The sequence below is a fragment of the Eschrichtius robustus genome, chromosome 2, assembly GCF_028021215.1.
Source record: "Eschrichtius robustus isolate mEscRob2 chromosome 2, mEscRob2.pri, whole genome shotgun sequence".
Classification (NCBI taxonomy): Eukaryota; Metazoa; Chordata; class Mammalia; order Artiodactyla; family Eschrichtiidae; genus Eschrichtius; species Eschrichtius robustus.
In genome coordinates this window covers 126026527-126049660 of record NC_090825.1, presented here as the reverse complement: position 1 = coordinate 126049660, position 23134 = coordinate 126026527, and the positions used below count along the sequence as shown (strand labels likewise).

At 37.1% G+C, this 23134-nt stretch overlaps 1 protein-coding gene across 4 annotated transcripts in view; it reads left to right on the top strand.

The window, feature by feature from the left end:
• CSNK1A1 (casein kinase 1 alpha 1) overlaps positions 1 to 23134 on the top strand; it is a 48817-nt gene that overhangs the window by 3106 nt on the left and 22577 nt on the right. For all 4 annotated transcript variants that reach the window (XM_068536176.1, XM_068536174.1, XM_068536177.1 and 1 more), the window contains exons 3-4: positions 18919 to 19045; positions 22409 to 22507. In XM_068536176.1, coding sequence (XP_068392277.1) covers positions 18919 to 19045; positions 22409 to 22507 — 226 coding nt within the window. The remainder of the gene's footprint in view (positions 1 to 18918; positions 19046 to 22408; positions 22508 to 23134) is intronic.

The window sequence follows — 23134 nt, the reverse complement described above, 5'->3', positions numbered from 1 at the left end:
TCATCTGTGTTGGGAGGTTTTATAAATTTTACAAATCAGGTTGAATTTAATGTATTTGAAATCATTTTCAAAACAGTAAGCATCTGGCATTTTCAGTGCTAAACCCAAATTAAATACATGCACTTTTATTTGGTAGCTTTTATTTAAGGACAACACTGATACAGACCAACAAGGGCAATAGTCAATATACTGATTACACACATCAATAAATGAAATTGACTTGTGAGCAAAATTCTAAGAGGTTGAGTGCAGAGGGTGTTGTGGTAGTTATAAACTGGATGGAGCTAAAGAGGTTAACCTGACTTCCTGGGAGAGGAGATGGGATTTCAGGATCTGGCTCTAAGGAAGAAAGCTTGGTGAACTGGTTGGGGAGGGCATCCAAGAGTAAAGTGTGGCTTCTGGGAGTAGTCTCTAAGGCAGAATGTAGTAATTGGATGAGGGTGAGGAAAGAGTAAATTTGTTTTAGGAGTAGTAGAGTCCAGGTACATAGAAACAAAAAGTGGATCATTGGTTTTAAAGTGAAGTGTGAGAGAACTGTTTGTCCACTGAAGTGGGAAAGATAAGAAGGACTTACATAAGCTTTCTTTATTTTGGGTGGCAACATCTTCCCCTTTGCTGTTTATTCCCCACTATTTCCACATCAGCTATATATAGCATACACTTAATATTTACTTGGGAAATATTGAATTAAATTGTTCAGCTTAGCTAGATTAAAAGGGCAGTCTCTTCTGTTACCCATTGTTTTAGAAATGTTGACATTAATTTAAAATTTTTAGGTTTGCTGCATTTATACCACACTAATATCTCCCTCCTCCCCCAATCCACCCCACACCCTGCAATTTTCTTAAAGATACTATGAGATATTCTAAAACAAGGGCTGAAAATTACCTGGCCTATTATATAGCATACCTGCCTTATCAAGTCCTTAGTATGTAAGAACCTTACTAAGGGATCTATTGTGCGGAAGCATAGCATCCAGTGAGTGTAAGGAGCAAGAATGAGAGGATGGCATTCAGTCTCTTGATATTTTTAAGAAACTGAAAGTCCTTGGGCCTTGTGAATTGACCTCTGGGAGCTCATTTTAAATTACTGTGTTTCTGTTACAACCCTCCCTTTCTTTGTGCCGCTTTGAACTGGATTAAATTGTTCTCTAAAGAAGCAGTTATGTTATAGCCAGGCTCTAAATCTGCCATGTGGTATTGACTGAGTGATCTGGGGTTTGTCAGTCCCTTAACCTCTTTAGGCATATCAGTTTTCTCTTTTTTGAAATCAAAAGAGGGTTTTGCCAGGTTGGTAATTTTCTAGTTTTGCATGCTGAGCTTTTGGGTAGGGTTTTGTTTGAACAAGTTTCCCTACTTAAATAAGTCACTGGCCTAGTTGATCTCAGAACTTTCAGCTCTGAATTTTAAGATTTATTTTCAGATGATGGTAGCTAGAAAGCATTTCATCACAGTTTGGTGTTTTGTCTAGATCTTACCTTTGAATGATATTTTAGTAGTGAGATACCACTCAGGACCTTAAAAATGCTACCTGTATCAGGTAAACCATAGGTTACCATTTAGGAGAAAGTAAATTAATGGGATATACTTTTATAGGAAAACATGATAAAGAAGATGGGAGGGGGCATAGGATAATTTTGGTTGTCTTGTTTTTTGTTGTTGTTGTTTTTTAATATTTATTTATTTGGTTGCACTGGGTCTTAGTTGCAGCACGTGGGCTCCTTACTTGTGGCATGTGAACTCTTAGTTGCGGCATGCATGTGGGATCTACTTCCCTGACCAGGGATTGAACCCAGGCCCCCCTGCATTGGGAGCATGGAGTCTTATCCATTGCACCACCGGGGAGGTCCCAGTTGTCTTGTTTCTTTAACCACTTTTTTTTTTTTTTTTTTTTTTTTTTTTTTTTGCCTTCTTTGAATGTCAAATATTCTAGGAGATAGTTATAAAGTATTAGTTAATCCTTACTGTCCAGTGATAAAAGCAGCTTAAATTTTAATCTTAGCTTTTTGGCACTGAGCATATATCCTGTAAATAAGTTCTAACACTCTTATCAGAGAACAAAGATGATGTCTACACTGGGTATGTCTTTATTAGAGAGAGAAATTACAGATCACAGGATTCATACAGTAACTGAATCCGTGGTATACTAAAGGTACTTATATTGGCTTATGCTGGATTTCTAGTAATGGAATAATGTAATGATGCTTAGATAGCATTTGAAGCTGGATGAAACCTGAGAGATAATAGCCCAACACTTCATGATATATAAATTAGACTGTTGAGTCTCAGAGGGGTTACTAGAAATCTCCTAACTTCCAATTTTCCTGTGAGCCATTTTCACCTTTATGTCAAGGTCAAATCATATCTGCTCACATAACCCACATCTTTTCATTTGATGCTGCAGAGCCATATTTTGCCTCCTTCACTGTATGGCGTTTGGTCTCATACAGAAAAACTGATAAATGTAAGTAACCTATTGTTTGTATTATTATTTAATTAGATCCTTATGGTTCTTATTCTCCCTTTTGAACCCATGGATTGCTGGATGAGAACTTTTGTGGACATTATTAATTTGTATCTTAAAGTGGAGTAAATACTTGTAAACCCTGGTATAGTCCATGGATTTTACTACCTTGGCTTTAATCGATTTTAGAGCTAGATTATTTTGTTTCCGAGTACATTTAATCTGTACCTAAGGTATGATTTAGTGATGGTTTCTCATGATCTGTCCTGTTTAGTAAGAAACTTTAATGTCAAGAAGTCTATACAAGAGAAAACTAGAGTTTGAAACAAATGTTATAAATCTAATCTTTTGGTTTATTCCATTTTATTCTTAAAATCAGCCTTTGAGTTTTAACAAGTTTTTCTGAGGCTAAATGAGTACCTTAATAGCTTTCATAATATAAATGAATAACTAGTCTAAATGATGCTTTTTTGTTACTGTTTGTATTTCCAATACAATCTCAGGTGGCTCTTGAAAATTGTTAACAACTAGTAATCACATAACATGTACTTATCCGTGTCTTAATGGAATTTTTTTTAATGAGATGTAATTTTCATACAATGAAGTGTATATAGATCAATGTGCCATTGAATCAGTTTTGACAAATGCATACACTGATGTAACCCACACTCCCTAATGAGATGAAGAATATTTGATTTTTTTTTTTTTTTAATACTGCTAACCCTTGGTAGGCTATGTTTTGTGACAACATAGGTTTTATATATTTATTTTTTAATCGCTCTTTTGAATTGTAGTAACATTTTTCTGGATTTGATGTTGATTTGTCTTTACGTAAGACTACAAGTTAGTAATATGTTTCACCATGAAGTATACTAACCTAATAAAGTGACCAGGTTGGGGTGGTGATTCTCAGTGGCAACTGAGATCTTTACCCTATTTTCCTCCTTTGAATAGCTAAAATACTGCCTTTTCCTTGTCTGAGAGTTGTCAGTGGGGTATGTTGTTTAATGGAGACTTTGGAAGTGCAGTAGAAAAACGTTTAGTTGGACAGTACATTCTGATCCTTAATAAAAAGGGAAAAGGAAAGGGCATTATATTGAGAGTCAATACTTAGGGTTCTGTCTGTGATGTCATCTAGATTTGAACCTAGGATGAATTCCGTCATGCATGTCAACTTTGCTTTATAAAAGGGATTTTTGTAAGACCAACTCGGTCTTAAGAGTTTTTTTAATGCATTATATAAATTGATGGGATCAGTAGAATAAAAGGTACACCTTCCATTCTCTGCAATGATATTTTGTTTTAGTTGCCTTTTATTCATAACATTGATAATGTACTTTGAAATAAGTGGGTAGTTGGTTGAATTTAGTGTGGCTAAACATTCTTTTTTCCATCTATGCGCAAGAAAAAAAGAATCAACCAATATCCAGGCATTGCATATGGTCTCATTTAATCATTACAACAATCCTGTAAGTTGAGGTTTTATATAAAGTGTGAGTCAAAATGGTTAATTTGCCTAAAGTCACACAGCTGATGTGTTATTTGAATAGATCTTACTGCGTCTTTCAGTGGTTCCCAAACTTTGCTGCACATTGGAATCACTTAGAAAACTTAAAAAAAATATTGACACCTGGTTTCTAACCTCGGATATTTTGATTTATTTGATTTGGGGGTATATGACTTCTAGTATTTCTTTTTTTTTTGGCTGCGTCGTGCGGCTTCTGGGATCTTAGTTCCCCAATCAGGGATTGAACCCAGGCCCCCAGCAGTGGAACCGCAGAATCCTAACCACTGATCACCAGGGAATTCCCACTTTTAGTATTTCTTAAGTGAACTCAGCTGAACTCACTAGGCGGTATGCAATTTACAAATGGAAATATGGCTGTACTAGTTGATTTAGCTTTGAATCCTGATATAAAGATACTACCATATCAAAATGCTGGTGTCTATTAATTTCACAGTAAAGGCTTGCTAATGTGGACATTTGTCAGCATAAGTATTTATCAGTGGTGAATTGGCCTTTTGGAATTTCTTCTGGTTCTGACTTGCAGTTTTTGTACAGAAGTTTTTTTTATTAAAGGGAAACAAGATGGTGACAGTGACTAAGCATACATAGTACACATCATATGTTTCGTTTGTGCCATCTTTAAGTGTGCAATGGCAAGGTTTGCAAATTAACCTGAAATTGAGGCTGTCCTATATTTCAGGTTGTCTGGAGGCTGCTCTGAGTACTTATCTGTTACACTTCTTACACTGCCAGATTATTCTGTCCTTAAGGTGGCTTTTATGGCAAGGGGAGTGTGAGATCTGATTTAAAGCTGCCTTGTTGGAAAGTAGTAGCATGAAGTTTTTGTAAATTTTGTTTTAAGTTCCAAATTTTCCAAGTCTTTCAGTTGTATTAGAAGTGTCTAATACACTGTCCTTGGTAACACTATAATGAAATTCTTAAAAGACTGGATTTTATACCTTTATGTAAATACCATTCTTTTCCTTTTCCATTCCTTTACTACCCTATTCACTATGTATTCACGTTAGCTTGTTTTGCTTTTGGCTCTTCTCACTTGATTGAAATTATTGTTACCACTAAGCTTCACTTATTGAAATCCTAGTGTTCTCATTTTTGGACCTCCATAATATTAATACTTTGTATACTTCTTAAGGAAGGGAGTGATGTTGGGTTTTTCTCTAAAAATTAAAGCTCTGTTGTTGGAGAGTGTCAGTGAACTTTACAGTACCTGTACAGTACCTTCTAGAGAATAAGCAAACATTTTTCATTCAGTCAACAAATACATATATTTGAGTGCCTACTACATACTGGGTGGGCAGTTTGAGATACTGGGCACATTTCAGTGAACAGACAAAAATTTTGTGAGGCTTACGTTCTTTTTGAGCATCTACCATGTACCTGACATGTATATAATTGTGAATTTGTCTCTTGCTGAAAATTAGGAGCAAAGATGTCTAAATCTCCTGTGAGGACATGAACCTTCCCTTAACATCAAAGGGATAACATGAGTTTGAGCCCCAAACAGCATTCTGAACCATGCAGAGGTTGCCTTGATTGGAGAGGTCAGCAGGGACCCCATTATGTCTCCTTGTGAATCCTGCTTAGTCAGCATTTCTCAAACATCAACCATGCATAATAATTACCTACAGAGCTTGTTTAAAATGTAGGGTTTACTGCCTCACCCCCAGATTTGTTTGACCAGTACTGGAATGGGCCCCAAGAGTCTGTATTTTTAGCAAGTAACCTCAGATAATTTCTGCTAAAGACCACAGAACCACGCTTTGGGAAATACTGTGTTGAGGATTTGACACTCCATTGTATTGAGCAGTTGGGGGTAGTTAGTGATTATTTTACTGAGAGGGCTCTGACTATTGTAGGAGATGCTGTTGTCTTGGTTGTTGTCATTTCATAATTGTTGGGCAACTGCTTTTTGTAATGAAAGTAATCCTTTTGTTTGTGTAGTGCTTTTACAGTCTCATAATTACTATTATATCTCTTGATAGGTATAATAAGTTATATTAAGAATGTTTATCAATGGAACTTCCCTGGTGGTCCAGTGCCTAAGACTCTGCGCTCCCAATGCAGACGGTCCAGGTTGGATCCCTGGTCAGGGAACTAGATCCCACATGCCACAACTAAAAGATCCTGCACCCCGCAACTAAAGCACGCCACAACTAAAGATCCTGCACTCAGCAACTAAGATGCTGTGTGCCACAAATAATTCCTGGTGCAGCCAAATAAATAAATAAATTTTTTTTTTTTTTAAAGGTTTATCAGCGAGCAAAAATGGCTTATGCAGGCAAGAAAATGGCAAAGCCAGAACTAGAACCTGTTTTTTTTGGCTGCTGGTTCACTATTCTTTGCACTATATTGCATATACTGTGAGTTCAACCAGCTTCCCATTTTCAAATCCAACTTCTGGTTTACTGGGCCACTTTTTAATTGTCTAGTCACTGAAGGGCTTATTTTTATAAGTATATATTGCATAGTTCTTTATTATTAGTTCAGGTTTACATAGAATTTAAATTTATGAATAGATATTCATGTGTTCATTCATTGCTTTTTTTCTTTCAGATTAGATCGTTCCTTTATAATAGCTTGCCTTGCCTCTTCCATTTTTCCCCTTTCCTCTATCTTGCATTAACATTTCAAGCCCAGACTGTGTTCTTTCTTCTGTTCTAGTTTTAAAAGATTATATCAGACTTTGGAATTGTTTGTTTTCTTTTGTGTTCATTTGCTAATGCAGAGAAATTTGAGTTAAAATTTTTTTAACCTGGAATCTACTTAAGAAGGATTTGCTAAGCAAATTAATTACTGTAGAATGTGGTGGGGGGAATGTTTCATCCAGCCAAAATTATTTGTTCTCTTAAATCTTTATATGGAAAACTGTCTTAATACAGGTGATTCCTATAGTGCAAAAAGTACCCTAAAGGAAACCTTTTGGTCTCTGAAGTATACTAAGAGATATTTTGATTTCTGTTACTTTCTTGCTCTAACATTTTTTTTAAGGTATTTATTTATTTATTTATTTATTTTGGCTGCACTGGGTCTTCTTTGCGGTGTGTGGGCACAGTAGTTGCAGCACGCAGGCTTAGTTGCCCCTCGGCACGTGGGATCTTAGTTCCCCTACCACGGATCGAACCCGCGTCCCCTGCATTGGAAGGTGGATTCTTAACCACTGTGCCACCAGGGAAGTCCCTTGCTCTAACATTTTAATGTCTGTTTTCTCATATTTCTCTTCTTAAGGAGTGGAGGTAAGTCATTTTAGCCTTGAGAATTTGAGATTTAAATTAGGAAGAAGGAAAAGGGGGCCCAGTTATGTTTTGGCTGCCTCATGCAGCATTGCGGGATCTTAATTCCCCAACCAGGGATCAAACCCATGCTCCCTGCATTGGGAGTGCGGAGTCCTAACCACTTTAAAAGTCGGGTGTATGGTTATAGCTTTGGACATGTTGAGTTTAAGGCGCAGGGTATCCCAAGTTTAGCTCTTGTGTAATTAAGTTAGCAGAAAATACAGACCTAATCCTAGGCCAGGGAACTAGGACTGGTGTTAGATCTGAGCAAGATCAGAATAGAAGTGATAGTGGAGAAAGGAAATTGAGAAGTGAGGACTGAACCCTGTGGTAGAAATTCAGAGTTAATCAAGGCAAGAGGAGAGTTGGGATAATGGGGTGTTGCAGTTAAAGGAAGTCAGTTTTTAGGAGGAGGTAATATATATTCCAGAGAGAGAAAAGGAATGAGACTTGAAGGCTTTGGGCTTTGGCTGGAATAGAGCTCAGTATACAATCATGCTTAGTAAGTCACTGTTGACTCAGTGATATGGCCTGAGGGCAGTCTGGTGAGGGAATAAGGATATAGAATTAAAGGATAGGCAGAGATTAGATTTTTGGAGTTCCTCATATATATATGAAACTTTGCTTTTTTGGTGTGTAATTAGGGAGGGGCATTGGTTTTCATAGCAGAGAAACGACACCATGAAACTGTAGAGGAGTGACTGAAAGTAGGAGACTATGTAAAGAGGTAACAGGCATTTTTCAAAGTTTAGCTCAGATACTAACTTTTCTAAGAAGCCTTCCCTTTTATCTTCTGAATAGCTCGCTCCTCTGTGTTTAATATTTACTTTATTGTCGCTTTTATATTGTACTTGTCACTTACCTGTTCTTTTAGACCTTATGATGCTTATGGCATCCTTATCGGCAGTATCACACACATAGTAGGTCCTTAATAAGTGTTGAAACAGAGACTGGAGGAGCAGATTTTGGTAAAAGATTGACAGTTTTATTGAGATACTTTATCTGTGTAAGCATCATCTACTTAAAGTGTGCAATTCAGTGGTTTTTGCTATATGTACAGTTGTGCAACCATCACCATAATCCAATTTTAAAATGTTCATCCCCCCCAAAAAAAAGAAACCTTGAACACATTAGCAGTCACTCTCCATATCCCCCCAGGCCTAGGTAGCTACTAATCTATTTTATATATTTGCCTATTAGAAAAGATTTGGGGCTTCCCAGGTGGTGCAGTGGTTGAGAATCCGCCTGCCAATGCAGGGGACACGGGTTCGAGCCCTGGTCCGGGAAGATCCCACATGCCGCGGAGCAACTAAGCCCGTGTGCCACAACTACTGAGCCTGCGCTCTAGAGCCCGCAAGCCATAACTGCTGGAGCCTGCGCGCCTAGATCCCATGCTCCACGACAAGAGAAGCCACCGCAATGAGAAGCCTGCGCACCGCAATGAAGAGTAGCCCCTGCTCACCACAACTAGAGAAAGCCCGTGCACAGCAACGAAGACTCAACACAGCCAAAAATAAATAAATAAAAGAAAAGATTTGATCAACCCTTTATAATTGGTATTGTGAAAACTACAGATATATTGTCCCATTTCCCAGTGGAATAGTATATTTTAATACTTGTATTCCCCTGGAGGTTCCAGTTCTCCACATACTGTCTTCCAGTACTACTATGACCAAGGTTAGAGAGATCAGTGACAGCAAGGACCAAGGCTAGAGAGAGCAGTGACAGCAAGGACCATTTGTGATCTTTGAAGTATAATTTTGGGTAGTATGATGAGAATGATAACCATTATACTGGGAACCAAGAACAAAAAGAGTAAGATGGCAGGTAGAAACTAGATTTTCAACAAGTTAACTGTGAACAAGAAAATCGGATGATCTTGTCTTACTATGAACCAACTATGCTGGCTACTTTCAGTTTCTTGTGAATAACAAGCTTAATGCGTACTCCTAACCCCCACACACCTCTTTACCTGGCCGTCTTCTGTTTATGCTTCAAGAATCAACATACTTCTTCATCGAGAAGCTTTTCCTAATGCCTCCCTCTGAAAGATCTATTGGGTCCCCATAATTTGTACCTTCTCACCATCAGTTTCTCTTTCATCATATGTGTTATTTATTTGCCTTCACAGACTGTGCTGTAAGCTATGAGAGCAAGAATTACTGGGTTTTGTCTTGTTAGCCACCATAAATATTGAATGGGTAAATTAATAGGAGCTTTAGTAGTAGATAGTACTAAGTATCAAAGCACATTTTTTTGTTTGTGTTTTTAAAATTTGCAGGTTAAGGAACATTTATGCATCTTTTAAGGCAGAGGGCAAGGAACAAGGAGATTGAGAAATGTGGAAATCCTACAGCATAATTCAAAGATCTTAGGGATGATATTGTGAGCAAAGGATTAGTAGTAGCAGTTAGGAGGGTTAGGATGAAGAAGGAAAACAAATTCTCTTAGTTGACATTATTATTGCTGAGTGAAACAGATGATGCCCAAGTTTTAGATCTTATTCTGCAGTCTGCTCACCTTAAAAATCTGTTTAGAGCAGGGTTCTTAACTTGGTTCAGGGATTTATCCTCCACGAGGTCAGTGAATTGGATAGGAAAAAAATTCCATCTTTATTTTCATGTACCTCTAACTGAACCTAGTTTTTCTTTTATAAACGTAGGCAACAAGTCCCCACTAGTTCTGGCAGTACCTATGGCTTTGTCACCAATAGAAATCACAGGTATTTTCATATCACATTATTGTTGCACGTAACTCAAAATAGTCTTTATATCCAAAATTATAGTACTAGTTAGATCTGCCTCTAAATCTTATTTAATGCTTTAATAAAGAGCATGTATATTACTATATCAAGATTGATTTTGAAGTAATTTTATGGTAACTGAATTTCTCTAAAATTGGTTTTCTTTATAATGCTATGTATTTTATTTTATGCATTTAAAATACTCTGAGAAGGGATCAGTAGGCCTCATTAGACTACCAAAGGTGGGGGATCCATGACAACAAAAAAGATTCAGAACACTTGGTGTAGAACTAGCACCTCCCACCCACCCACACACAGCTTGTTTGGGCAAGTTCTTGGTTATTGTAGCTAAATACCTTTGATGCAGGATTGCTCTCTCAGTTGGTGGATTTCCAGTATTTATTTTCTTTTCCCTTTCTAGTCTTGTTCAATTTTAAATTACTTCCATGCTTATCAATGCCCTCCCCAGGGGTGTGAGATTGTAAGGGTGGGGAAATTAAGCCAATTAAAAAAGGTTTGGAAGACCTAGGAAAGTTCTGGGAAAGGTTCAGTGAAGTAAAAGATAGAATTAATATCTAAAATTTCTTGAAATCATCACATTATCAGAATTATTACTCTGCTCACCATACCCACAGCTAAAACGGTGGTTCTTTTCTTACTTAACGTCTAAATCAGTTTTTAGTATGGAGAAATAGGTCTAATCGGTATTTGTGTTTCTGGTTCTAGTTGCTTAATTCACCAGAAAACTTAGTGTCTGTTTTCTTCATTAAACCTGATTTTCCAGTTCCCTGCAGTAGCCAAATAGCAGCAATGAGTGTCTTTCTCTAGTGAAAATGCTCTGGATCCCAAACCATTTCAAAGGTATTTCTGCAAGTTGTAAATCCAAAGCATTGTGAATAAAAATTTTGTGTTACTGACCTTATAAAATATAAATTGTGTTTTAAATGAAATTGCAAGAGGAGGAAATAGGTTGATGGTCTTAAATTTTTGATGGCAAGAGAAAAGTTTAGTTCATTAAATTTTAGGTACCTAGGTATTCAAAGTAAAACGAAGGCCACAAATCTAAGGAGCAAATATGGGCAGAGAAGGAGAATGAGAGTTACACAGCAATCTTGTATACCAAGAGTTAATAGAAAATCAGGAGGTGACCCACATTTTAGTCCTGTGTCTAGTTCTTCAGAAGCGCTGAAGAGTTACATGAATCAAAATGTAGTCAAAGCTGTGCATCGTAGTTCTGTTTTCATGATGAATGCCATTAATAAAATGGAGCTTAATAAGTACTAACAATTCTAGGTTAAAGGGTTACAGTGTCTTAAGACTCAAGTTCATAGATGCTTCCACTTTTCAGAAGTAATCAACTATTGAATGCAGTACTAGGAGGATTGGTGACTTTTGAGACTCAGGAATTTAAATTGAGAATTGAGGGCTTGTGTTGTGGTTGAGGGTCACCTGCTGTTTTAAGTTTGGTAATTTAGGAGGAGAGGGGGAGTAGGAAGTGCCTTTCTTAACTGTTTTAAATGAATTGTTAACCCCAACACACTCACGCCAGAAACAAAACAAAAAGGGAAAAGAAGGCAACATGGCATGATTACAATGAGAAGCAAGAAGAAAGATACAGGAAAAGATAAACAAGAATTGCCTGTAGGTGATTTTTTTTTGGCCCATGGTAATTTGGGTGCTGTTGAAGGATGGGAAGAAGAGCTATCTATAGTTTTTATAATATTATGAAAGGCAAAATTCTACTGTTAAGGATGGTGCACATAAATATTAATGTATAGGAACATGAAAAGGAATTCAGACAAAAGAGAGTAGGGTGGCTGGAACTGTTAGCAGTAGCAACCTAAAGGGGGAATTTGAGCTAGTTCTTAGAGTTGCGTGAGATTGTACTAGACCAGGTCCTTAAGTTCTACCCTCATAAAAAGGAACATAAAAGTTGGATGATGATAAGTTGGCAAGAGACTAAGTTTGAGATACAGTGTCTTGAGAATGTAGATGCTATGAAAATGGGTATATTACAGCACTGATTCAGTGCTCATACTTTTAGTTCAGTGAAGACTCTGACATTAATAATCTAAAGATGGGAAGATAAATGGCATAGGAAAAGACATTTATCTGTTACGACTGTCACTTCTAAACTTTTATAGTTATTTGGCTTATTTGAATCAAAGATGAATAGATACTTCCTGATGACTTTATACTTTCGGTACAGGGAGTATTTTTGTTTTCCTCATCTGCCACGTCAGGCATGCCCTAGCCTGGTTACTGAGCATTTCCTGCATATAAGGCATTGTGCTGGATGCTGGGTATATAGAGTTGTGAACAAGACATAAAATGGCTGCCCCTATTATACTAGGATTCTCCAAAGAAATAGAACTGATGGATCATATATACAGGCATACCTCAGAGTTATTTTGGGTTCAGTTCCAGAATACCACAATAAAGCAAAGTCACATGAATTTTTTGGTTTCCCAGTGCATTAAAAATTATGTTTACACTATACTGTAGTCTATTAGGTGTGCAATAGCATTATGTCCAAAAAAATTGTACCTACTTTAATTTAAAAATACTTTATTGCCAAAAAGTGCTAACCATCATCTGTGCTTTCAGCGAGTGGTAACTTTTTGCAATAATAACATCAAAAATAAAGATCACAGATCATCACCATAACAAATATAATAATAACAAAAATATAAAAATAATGAAAATGTGACAGACACAAAGTGAGCATATACTGTTGGAAAAATGGTGCCGATGGATTTGTTCAAGGCAGGGTTGCCACAGTTTGTAAAAAACGTGATACCTGCAAAGAGCAATAAAACGAGATATATTTATAGGTAGACAGAAAGAGATTTATTATGAGGGATTTGCTCACACGATTATGGATGCTAAGAAGTCCCATGACCTGGAAGCAAACTAAATGCCCATCGACAGACGAATGGATAAAGAAGATGATGTACATATATACAATGGAATATTACTCAGCCACAAAAAGGAACGAAATTGGGTCATTTGTAGAGACGTGGATGGATCTAGAGACTGTCATACAGAGTGAAGTAAGTCAGAAAGAGAAAAACAAATATCGTGTATTAACACATATATGTGGAACCTAGAAAAATGGTACAGATGAACCGCTTTGCAGGGCAGAAATAGAGACACAGATGTAGAGAACAAACATGTGGACACCAAGGGGGTAAAGTGGCTGGGGGAGTGGTGGTTGTGGGATGAATTGGGAGATTTTGATTGACATATATACACTAATATGTATAAAATAGATAACTAATAAGAACCTGCTGTATAAAAAATAAAATTCAAAAAAAAAAAAGAAGTCCCTTGACTTGTGGTCTCTAAGCTGGAAGCCCAGGAAAACCAGCAGTGTAGTTCTGGATCAAGCCTAAAGGCCTGAGACCAGGGGAGCCAATGATTTACGTCCCAGTTTGAGTCCTAAGGTCTGAAAACCAGAAGCACGGATGTCCTAGAGCAGAAGATGGAAGATGAATGTTGCAGCTCTAGCAGAAAGGGAAATTTCTCTTCCTCTGCCTTTTTATTCTGTTCAGGTACCCCACTTTAGGGAGGGTGATTTTCTTTACTTAGCCTGTCATTCAGATGCTAATCTCTTCTGGAGATACTTTCACATACTGTTTTATGTTTTATCAGCTATTTCAGAATCCCTTAGCCCAGTCGGGTTGATGCATAAAATTAACTGTCACCAATCAAGTCAGAGGGGGAAGACCTATGTTAAACAAATGTTCTTTTTTTTGTTGTTATTGTTACAGTCATAGGAATGGGCATATTTAAGTCCTTTAATCTGAACTGAGTATTTACGATAATTACACTGATTTACTGTTCTTGGAAGTCCTTGGGTCTCATAGCAATACCTAAAATATTTCATTTCAGTCATTTTATTTCTTTTCTAAGGTATTTCCATTTTCATCGAGATTTATTAGAGAAAAGAAACCTCTAGCTCCACATCTTCAGCTATAACTCTTCTAATTGGTTCTCATGTCATTGTCACTCCTTCCCCTACTCCCCAGTTTCCATATTGCATACCGATACCAAGGCCAGCTCTTAATACTTAATTATATTATGTCCCAGCCATACTCTACTGATAATTCCTCAGTTATCTATAGAATTTAAAGCACATTAGCCTGGTATTCAAGAGTCTATAATATAGCCCCAAACTATCAGTCACTTTGATTCACCCCTTTATGTGAGCCCATGGTCTATTCTTGCCTCTGCCTAGCACATCTTTTTTTTTTTTTTTTTTTTTTTTTTTTTGGCTGTGTTGGGTCTTCGTTGCTGCACATGGGGTTTCTCTAGTTGCGGCGAGCGGGGGCTACTCTTCGTTGTGGTGCACGGGCTTCAGTAGTTGTGATTCGCGGGCTCTAGAGCACAGGCTCAGTAGTTGTGGCACACAGGCTTAGCTGCTCTGCGGCATGTGGGATCTTCCTGGACCAGGGCTCGAACCCGTGTCCCCTGCATTGGCGGGTGGATTCTTAACCACTGCACCACCAGGGAAGCCCTTAGCACATCTTTTTTCTACCTTACATATCAAAATATTATCCCTCCTTCAGGATCTGACTGGTAACAGACCATTTTCACTAGGTTTCTTTCTTTAGACAGATGTAGTTCCCACTGATCGTTTGCTTTTTCTGAATTCTGTTAGCATTTTTTGGTCAGCCCCGTTGACTTGTGCATGTATTATCTTAGGCTTGTGCTTTTTATCTGTTTCTTAATTTTTTAACTAGAATTAGTTTGGATATGGGTTTAGAGGAAGGAAATAAGATCAGAGAGATGGACCTTGCCTTCTCTTAGCATCTTCTTCAGACCTTAAAGTACCTTTTTTATGCTCTCAGTAAGAAATGATGGTTTTCTAAGTTGCGAGCTCATTCCTTGGCCTACTTCCTTGATTGGTCAGGCAACACTAAGTCTAAAGACATTGATTTGAAACAAACAAATAGTAAACGAGACCCTGCCCCCCTTTTTTTTTAACTTTCATCCATAAATTACTTGATTCTTCTGCATCTTTTGAAACTATTAGGAAGAATAAGGTCCAAATCAAGCCAGTTTGTTTTTAATTTCATAAGTATCTGAGTTACCTACAGTGTGCACATTACTTTACCATAGTGTACTTAGTAGCAACACATTGCTGCTTAGTTGAAAAATGTCTAAAGATAAGACCTGAGTTTCTGGTTGAAGGCACCTAGAAAGTGGAGAATAGGAGTGAGGTTTTCATGTTTGTGGGTTTCAGATTGTCTGCAAACTTAAATGATCTCAGAGAATCAGCTTAGTGCTTGCTCATTACCCAGGTTCTATGAAGACATAAGACAAACAGTAAGTTTTATCTTACAGGTGTAGAGAGAGAAATGCCAAAGTAACAGTACCTGAATATTTGTATTGTCAAGGGGTTAGATCTTGGATATAAGCAGTAGTCAGTGGCTATAGGAATTCTGTGAAACGGGAGACCAATGTGGGATAGGCTACTTAAGGAAGATTTCTTTGGCAGCTGGGTATTAGGATGTTGCAATTGAAAATGGAGAGTTAGCAGCTTTCAGAATAAAAGTGGAAAACGTGGAGGTGAAGGTAGAAACTGAGTAAGTAGGATTTGGATAAGCAGAAGGCTGTTCCTGGCTCCTAAATCTGTGTGTAATAATGTCGGGATGGGTTACACAGGCGGAAAGCACAGATGGGGAGGGTGTGAGGTGTTAGGTTTAGAGAAATAAGTTATATATTCCTTGGGATCAAAAGGAAGAATGAAAGAAACACCTGTCACTTAGGTTTAAGGAGTTATAATACCAATTTCTAAGCATACCAATTTCTAAGTGGAAAGACCTAATTATTTTAGAAGTGCTGTAGTTGCACCATGGAGGAAAATGCCTTTGAATCATTTATGTTTTAGTTGTTTTTTTATGGATTGTCTTCTTGATACTGAGAATAGGGGCTATGTCTTAAACTCATACACTTAAGCAATAAGGAGAAAAATGCCTAATAACTTGTTTGGTTTTTTTTAAGTGTGTTTCCGAATTCATCTGATTCCCCCTTGTTTCTAATTACTATGAGAGTATTCTGTTAAAGGCTTACTTTACATATGACTTCCCAGAAAGTGCTTTATGAAATTGTGTGATTGCATGAAGATGTGAAGTATGAATTAGTGCCTTTGACATTTCAAGTTTGTAGTTTGGGTTGGATGGTTGTAAAATTCACTTTATTGTAATTTTGTTAGGGAGCCATTGGTACAAATTTGTTGATGTAGACATGAGATGTAGTCTTATGAGAGTTGATTTGTGCTTTCTCTTTTGCCTTTAATTTTTAGTGACTTCCCATCACTGCCTTAGCTCTTTCTGGATTTGGTGTTTTTGTATAGAATCATTTATTTTTCTTTAAAACCTAGATAAATTAGATTTTTATATTAAAAATTTGCCATAATTCTTAGTATTGGATGTTTATAATGGCAAGGACTGGCTTTGAAGTTTCTGGCAGCTTCCTAGCACAGATTTGCCTCTGCCATTAAGTGAAGAAAGAAGAAAAAACAGAAGGAAAACAAAACAGAGGAATCAGGAAAGGAGAAATAACCTATTCACTTTGTTCATCACTTATCCTTTTTTTTTAATATTTATTTATTTATTTGGCTGTGACGGGTCTTACTCGTGGCACGTGGGATCTTTCATTGTGGCGAGCGGGCTCTTCATTTCTGCTCACAGGCTTCTGTCTATTTGTGGTGCAAGGGCTCAGTAGTTGTGGCACATGGGCTCAGTAGTTGTGGCACGCAGGCTTAGTTGCCCCGTGGCATGTGGGATCTGAGTTCCCCAACCAGGGATCAAACCCGTGTCCCCTGCATTGGAAGGCAGATTCTTAAACCCACCACTGTGAGCTTTTCTTTCAAGTGTTGATAAATGTTGGAATGTATGTGAAGGGTGTTGAATTCCTATGTGGAAAATAAAGGATTGAAAAGGGATAATTGCAGCAGCTTTGAACATAGTTTTAGATGCAATAAGGACAGATCAACTCTGCCATTAGCAGATTGGTACATCTGTTGCTTTTCTTAGGCTAGTGGGCACAATCTCTATAAGGTTAAGCAGAAACTTTCCCCATCAGGCTACCTTTTTCTGCAAAGACATGTGAAAATGAATTCCTTTGTGTGTTCGATGGTAGTTATTCGTGTATCATGTGTGCGAAGTAGTAGTCCTCGGGAACAGCTGAAGCAAAAGCGTAGGAAGGAATGTGAGCTTTTTAAGCCTAGTCACCTTAAGATCTTTTACATTAAGATTCTAGGGAGCGTATTCATTGGATCTGAATATGAGACCATGCTTAAGTAGCTGGTTTTGCATTTTCTAGAAAAATACAGTTATTAAGATACTAAATCCCCATTCTCTAGTTTCAGTCTTAATTTTCTTTTATAACTAACATATTAGAGCAAAATTTTAAAAAAGAAATAGCACTAAAAACACTAAACAGGGGACTTCCTTGGTGGCGCAGTGGTTAAGGATCCGCCTGCCAGTGAAAGCGACATAGGTTCGATCCCTGCTCCAGGAAGATCCCACATGCTGCGGAGCAACTAAGCCCGTGTGCCACAACTACTGAGCCTGTGCTCTAGAGCCCGTGAGCCGCAACTACTGAAGCCAGTGCGCCTAGAGCCCGTGCTCTGCAACAAGAGCAGCCACCACAACGAGAAGCCCGCACACCACAACGAAGTGTAGCCCCCGCTCGCTGCAACTAGAGAAAGCCCACGTGCAGCAGTGAAGACCCAACGCAGCCAAAAATAAATAAATAAATAAAATTATAAAACAAACCAAAAACACTGAACAGTTTTCCACTAAACTGATACTCATTAATGCCTTTGACACAGATTTTTTTAAGCCTTTTTTCCCTGTTATATTTTTAAAACACATAAACTTCTCAAATGGTAAATCCAGGTATCATTTTTTATTAAAGTTAACAAAGAAATCACTCCAGTCTAGGTTTAAAATAACTTCCTGTTTTTTTTTTTTTAACATTTTAAATAATGGCAAAATGCCTTTTTTTTTCTTTTTTTGGGGGGTGGGGGGCTGTGCCACACGGCATAAAAGATCTTAGTTCCCTGACCAGCGATCGAACCCGTGCCCCCTGCAGTGGAAGCACGGAGTCCCAACCAACCACTGGACCTCCAGGAATGTCCCCCAAGCAAAATTCATAATCTAGATAAGTTTGAAATAAAAATGGTAGTGCTTATTTTCAGGAAATTACCCTTACCAGACTTACAGGCATATAGAAACTTGAAATCATTTATTGCAGTGATTTCCAGTTCTTGTAGTCTCTGAAATTAGCAGTTGATATTCCTAGAGTTATTGGGGACAAATTGTATATCCACAGTAATACAGCAACGGATAATTAAAGCATGATTCTTCCAGTAAAAAGCAAATGTCATCTTTGTGGTAATATGATTGTTTTCTGTGATCAGGAACTAAACAAAAATGTGACTCCTTATTAATACAACTTGGTAGGAAATGGAACATGAGTTATAGTAAAAGGGATCTTTGCTTTCTGAAACATTTTGGAATGACTAGTAGAATCTCCTTCATTTCTTCAGTTAAAAAGTAAGACCAGGTGAGGTTAAGAAACTTGCCCGTGGTCTCAGGAATCAGTGGTGGATGGATATAGAATTCAGCTGCCCTGGTTAAGAGGAATGTTAAGGCTGCCACACAAGTACTGACTTAATTGGACAATGGGTTGCTTGACAGGAAAAAATCTCTTTACCTTGTGTTGGGCAATGTAGTCAGTCAGTGAGTTCATCAGCTGAATAGTGGAAAACTTAACCCTAAATAAAACCTAACCAGAGAGGAAAAACTATCTTATTCAAATTTTTTTAAAACTTGGTGATGTTAAGTGGTAATCAGCTTTTTATAATGCCCTCCCTTTTCCCCCTTTCATTTTATTAGGTGGTATGGTCAGGAAAAAGACTACAATGTGCTAGTCATGGATCTTCTTGGACCCAGCCTTGAAGACCTCTTCAATTTCTGTTCAAGAAGGTTCACAATGAAAACTGTACTTATGTTAGCTGACCAGGTATGTGAAACTTTTATGAGAATAAAAACTAAGAAATACTACTGTTTACAACTACTTAACTATAATTTAAATGTGTGTAAACCAGAGTATTATAGTCCTGTGTGTCACGTTTAACGTTTGGATCAGCAAAAAAAGATCCATAGTAAGGTATAGTCATTCAAGTGTATTACTCTAATATGACTTGTAGATAGATGTTTTCTCATGGGTATAGGACAAAAACGGATTATACTAGTTTATTACTCACCTGTAGACTAGGAGTTTTCAAGCTGCTCCCATCAGATAGAGTGTATTTGTTTTAGTGTTGAATATAGCAGGTTTCCTTATAAGATTTTGTTTGAAGAAAGGATTTGGAGTGTATGTGTGTATATAAATATAGATAAATATGTATATATTGAAATTTTGTTTAAATTAAGCAAATTGAATGCTATGTATTATGTGTTGAATCCTTATGAAAGGTGTATTTTTGAGGAAAATAAGGTACTGAAGTAATTTAAGGAATAATTTTTGACCAGGTAGATGCTCTTGAAGTAAAGGATTCTCGGCCATTGGTAATAGTTAAACAAAACCAGGGAAATTTTTATGTCATGAATTAGATTTATTCATTGGCTGGAGATTAGATGAAATTGTTTTAAAGCCAAAGATTAGATTTTTTTGAACTAAAGGAAATAAAAAAGAAAATTAGTTTTAAAGAATTTTAAGATGGGGAATAATAGGGTCAGAAAGAAGCCTTGAGGAAACAGATAATATGGTCAACGATTATAGGTAAATGTCAAGGAATTTATGATTAAAACCTCTTAATATGACATGTGAATGAATCTTAATAAAAGAGTTTGTATTCTGTAGGCTCAGTAACACATAGGCATTCATACAGTGAACATTTATTCAGGGCCTGCCATTGTACTTAACACTGGGATGTACAAAGAAGAATAAGAACTGGTCTCTTCCCATTAGGAGCATAGAGTTTAGTGGAGAAAAATGGAAGGGTTCTGTCATAGAAGTCTATATTGGATACACTAGTAACATCAGAGAAAGAATGTAATTTAGGAAAGGGGGTTGCAGGAAAGCATTTGTTTAAGAAGGAAACAGCTGAGTCTTGCTCTGTAGATGACAGGCAACACTTGAAGTAGTCTGTAGTTTGTGCTATTAATTTGTCTTTTGCCCCACCTTTCCCCTGTGAGTTAATACTCATAGTTTAATTATGGGTATTACTTAGCTAGGACAAATATGTACATAAGTGAGCCAGCGGTTTTGTTTTACTTCTTTAATATATGAGTTGCTGCTGTACCTAAAGATGCTATTTGAACATTGTATACATCTACTTCCTTGAGAGTATGAATAGTTTAAGCCAGAGATTACAATTTGGCTTCAAAAGACATTTGCCAAGGTAGAGGAGTAAGATTTAGAATCTGTATAGCCATGGTGATAAAAGCTCTAGAGAAAATGAGGCCAAGTAAAAAATAGAATCCTGACATATACTACTAGAAGAGCAAGAACATATGGTTAGAAAGATAATGTTGGCAGCCTTTGCACATGGAAAACACTTTCAAATACAACTTGTAAGTATTTTACAGAAAAGGTAGACATAGTTGATAATTTGGAAATTAAAACTATTATAGAAGAGATGCCAGAGAGAGTTAAAAGACAAATTTTTCAAAATTTAAATCTATTTACATAACAAATGACTGATAAAAGATTGTCTGTTGTATGCAAAGAATTCTTAAAAATTGGCAAGAAAAGAACAAGTCAAAAGAATACTGGACGAGTATAGATTGACAGTTCATAGAATAGTACTAAATCCAAAAGGTCGGTAAAAATGAGCAGGTTTCCAAACTGTTAGGGAAATAAGCGAGGTCAGTACCTGTCAAATTGGCAAAATTTAGAAAGAACTGAAATAACTTTGCTAGTGGGAAAAAGAACACTACTGCTGAAAAAAATGAGTTGTTATAGGCTATTTTGAAGGGCAGTCTGATGGCACCTATCAAAATGAAAAAAATACATACCTTTCAGCCCAGCAACTCTGCTGTAATAGTATGGGATTTATAACCCATAGAAGTAAAAGCACTAGTAGGTAAGGATATATTTAAGTATTATTAATAGCATTATTGTTTATGGTGGGAGAATATTGGAAATAATGGGAATACTGTGAGTTAGGGGATAATTGGGGAGTACTTCCATCTGTGCCGTAGAATATTTATAGCCATTAAAAAGAATGCTAAGGGCTTCCCTGGTGGCGCAGTGGTTGGGAGTCTGCCTGCCAATGCAGGGGACACGGGTTCGAGCCCTGGTCTGGGAGGATCCCACATGCCGCGGAGCAGCTGGGCCCGTGAGCCACAATTACTGAGCCTGCGTGTCTGGAGCCTGTGCTCCGCAACAAGAGAGGCCGCGATAGTGAGAGGCCCGCGCATCGCGATGAAGAGTGGCCCCCACTTGCTGCAACTAGAGAAAGCCCTCGCACAGAAACGAAGACTCAGCACAGCCATAAATAAATAAATAAATTAATTAATTAATTAATTTTTAAAAAAAAAGAATGCTAAGACCATACCACTTGACGAGGCAGAATTTCCAAGAAATTAAGAAAAGCTTGTTAGGATGGCATGTTTATTATTCAGTTTTGGAATATGATCATAGAAGTATGGAGAAAAATCATAGGAGAGTCCAAAAAGCGTGCAAGAAAGGAAACCCAGCGTGTGTATGTCCCCATTTGTATAAAAAGTTACATGCTTACATTGTATGGTACCAACTTCCAGGAATGTTTGAGTTATAATTAGTTAAAAACAAGTGAACAAGAATAAAGTGAGTGGACTGCTTCTATTTCAATTTAAAGCAATAACAACAACTTATAACTACAGTGTCAATTGGTCAGCACCCCTTACTCCCAAGCACATGTGAGTTTATGTGTGTACGTATATAAGAGCATGGAAATAGATCTGGGCAGTAGCAGGCTGTTTTTATATAGGTACGTCAGGGGGCATAGGATTGGCTTTTACTTTATATAATTTATTACAACAACTGAAACAATTCTAAATGTATTACTTTTGTAATTTAAAAATAAAACCATTTTTTGCTATCAGGTCATGTTTTGCTACTATCATGTTTATAATCATTAATATTGAAAGAATAAGCCTAAAGAACACTTCTGGTTTATGCTTATATATCCATCAGTCTAGAGGTAAATGCAGTGCCTGGTTGCCCTTTCTTTTTAATTTTGACTAGCACTGTCTTTGTGAACTCTAAATAAAGTTAATAAAGTATACCTGTGATCTTGAAAAATAATTGACATATTGAAGTAATTCAGAAATAATGTTTTCTTTTGTCACTTAATACAAATCACTTAATATTCTCTCCTCCTCCCCTTTTTTCCAGATGATCAGTAGAATTGAATATGTGCATACAAAGAATTTTATACACAGAGACATTAAACCAGATAACTTCTTAATGGGTATTGGGCGTCACTGTAATAAGGTTAGTCACATGTTCTTTGCATGAAGGAACAAAGTAAAAAACTTCAAGAATTGCTTTGGTGAACTTTCAGTCTTTAAATTAAGAGTCATAGTAAGTCGAATTTGCTATTGATAATTGCTTTAAAAGATTGTACTAGAAGGATAATCTATTAATAACTTGAAATAAATTCTCTCCAACTTACCCAACCAAGGTTATTTATATGGAAATATAAAATTCCAAGGGCTTTATAGTGAAATGTAATCATCTATACTATTTAACTATTGAACAGTTGTATCTATTTTTCATTCATTCGAATAGCTAGCAAACAAAAAACAAACAAAACCCCATGTACTTTTCTTCCTGAATGCTAAAAATCAGATTTTAACCTTTGTCTCTGAAGTGTGGGTTTTTGTAATATATGTGCTTGTGCCAGCGTGGGAACCACTGACCCATCTGTCACCATGGCGTTAACATTTGCTGACTAAGCATGGTTGATAATGAGAATTCTTCAGTCCTTGGATTTGTGTATTCAAAAGGATAACTTTTGGGCCTGCTTCAAAAGTAGTTGACAGTTTCTTATTTGGGTGCCAAGTTGGGTGGGGTCTCCACCCCTCTTCTCTCCTTTTCAAAGGAAAGTGTAGACAAGTG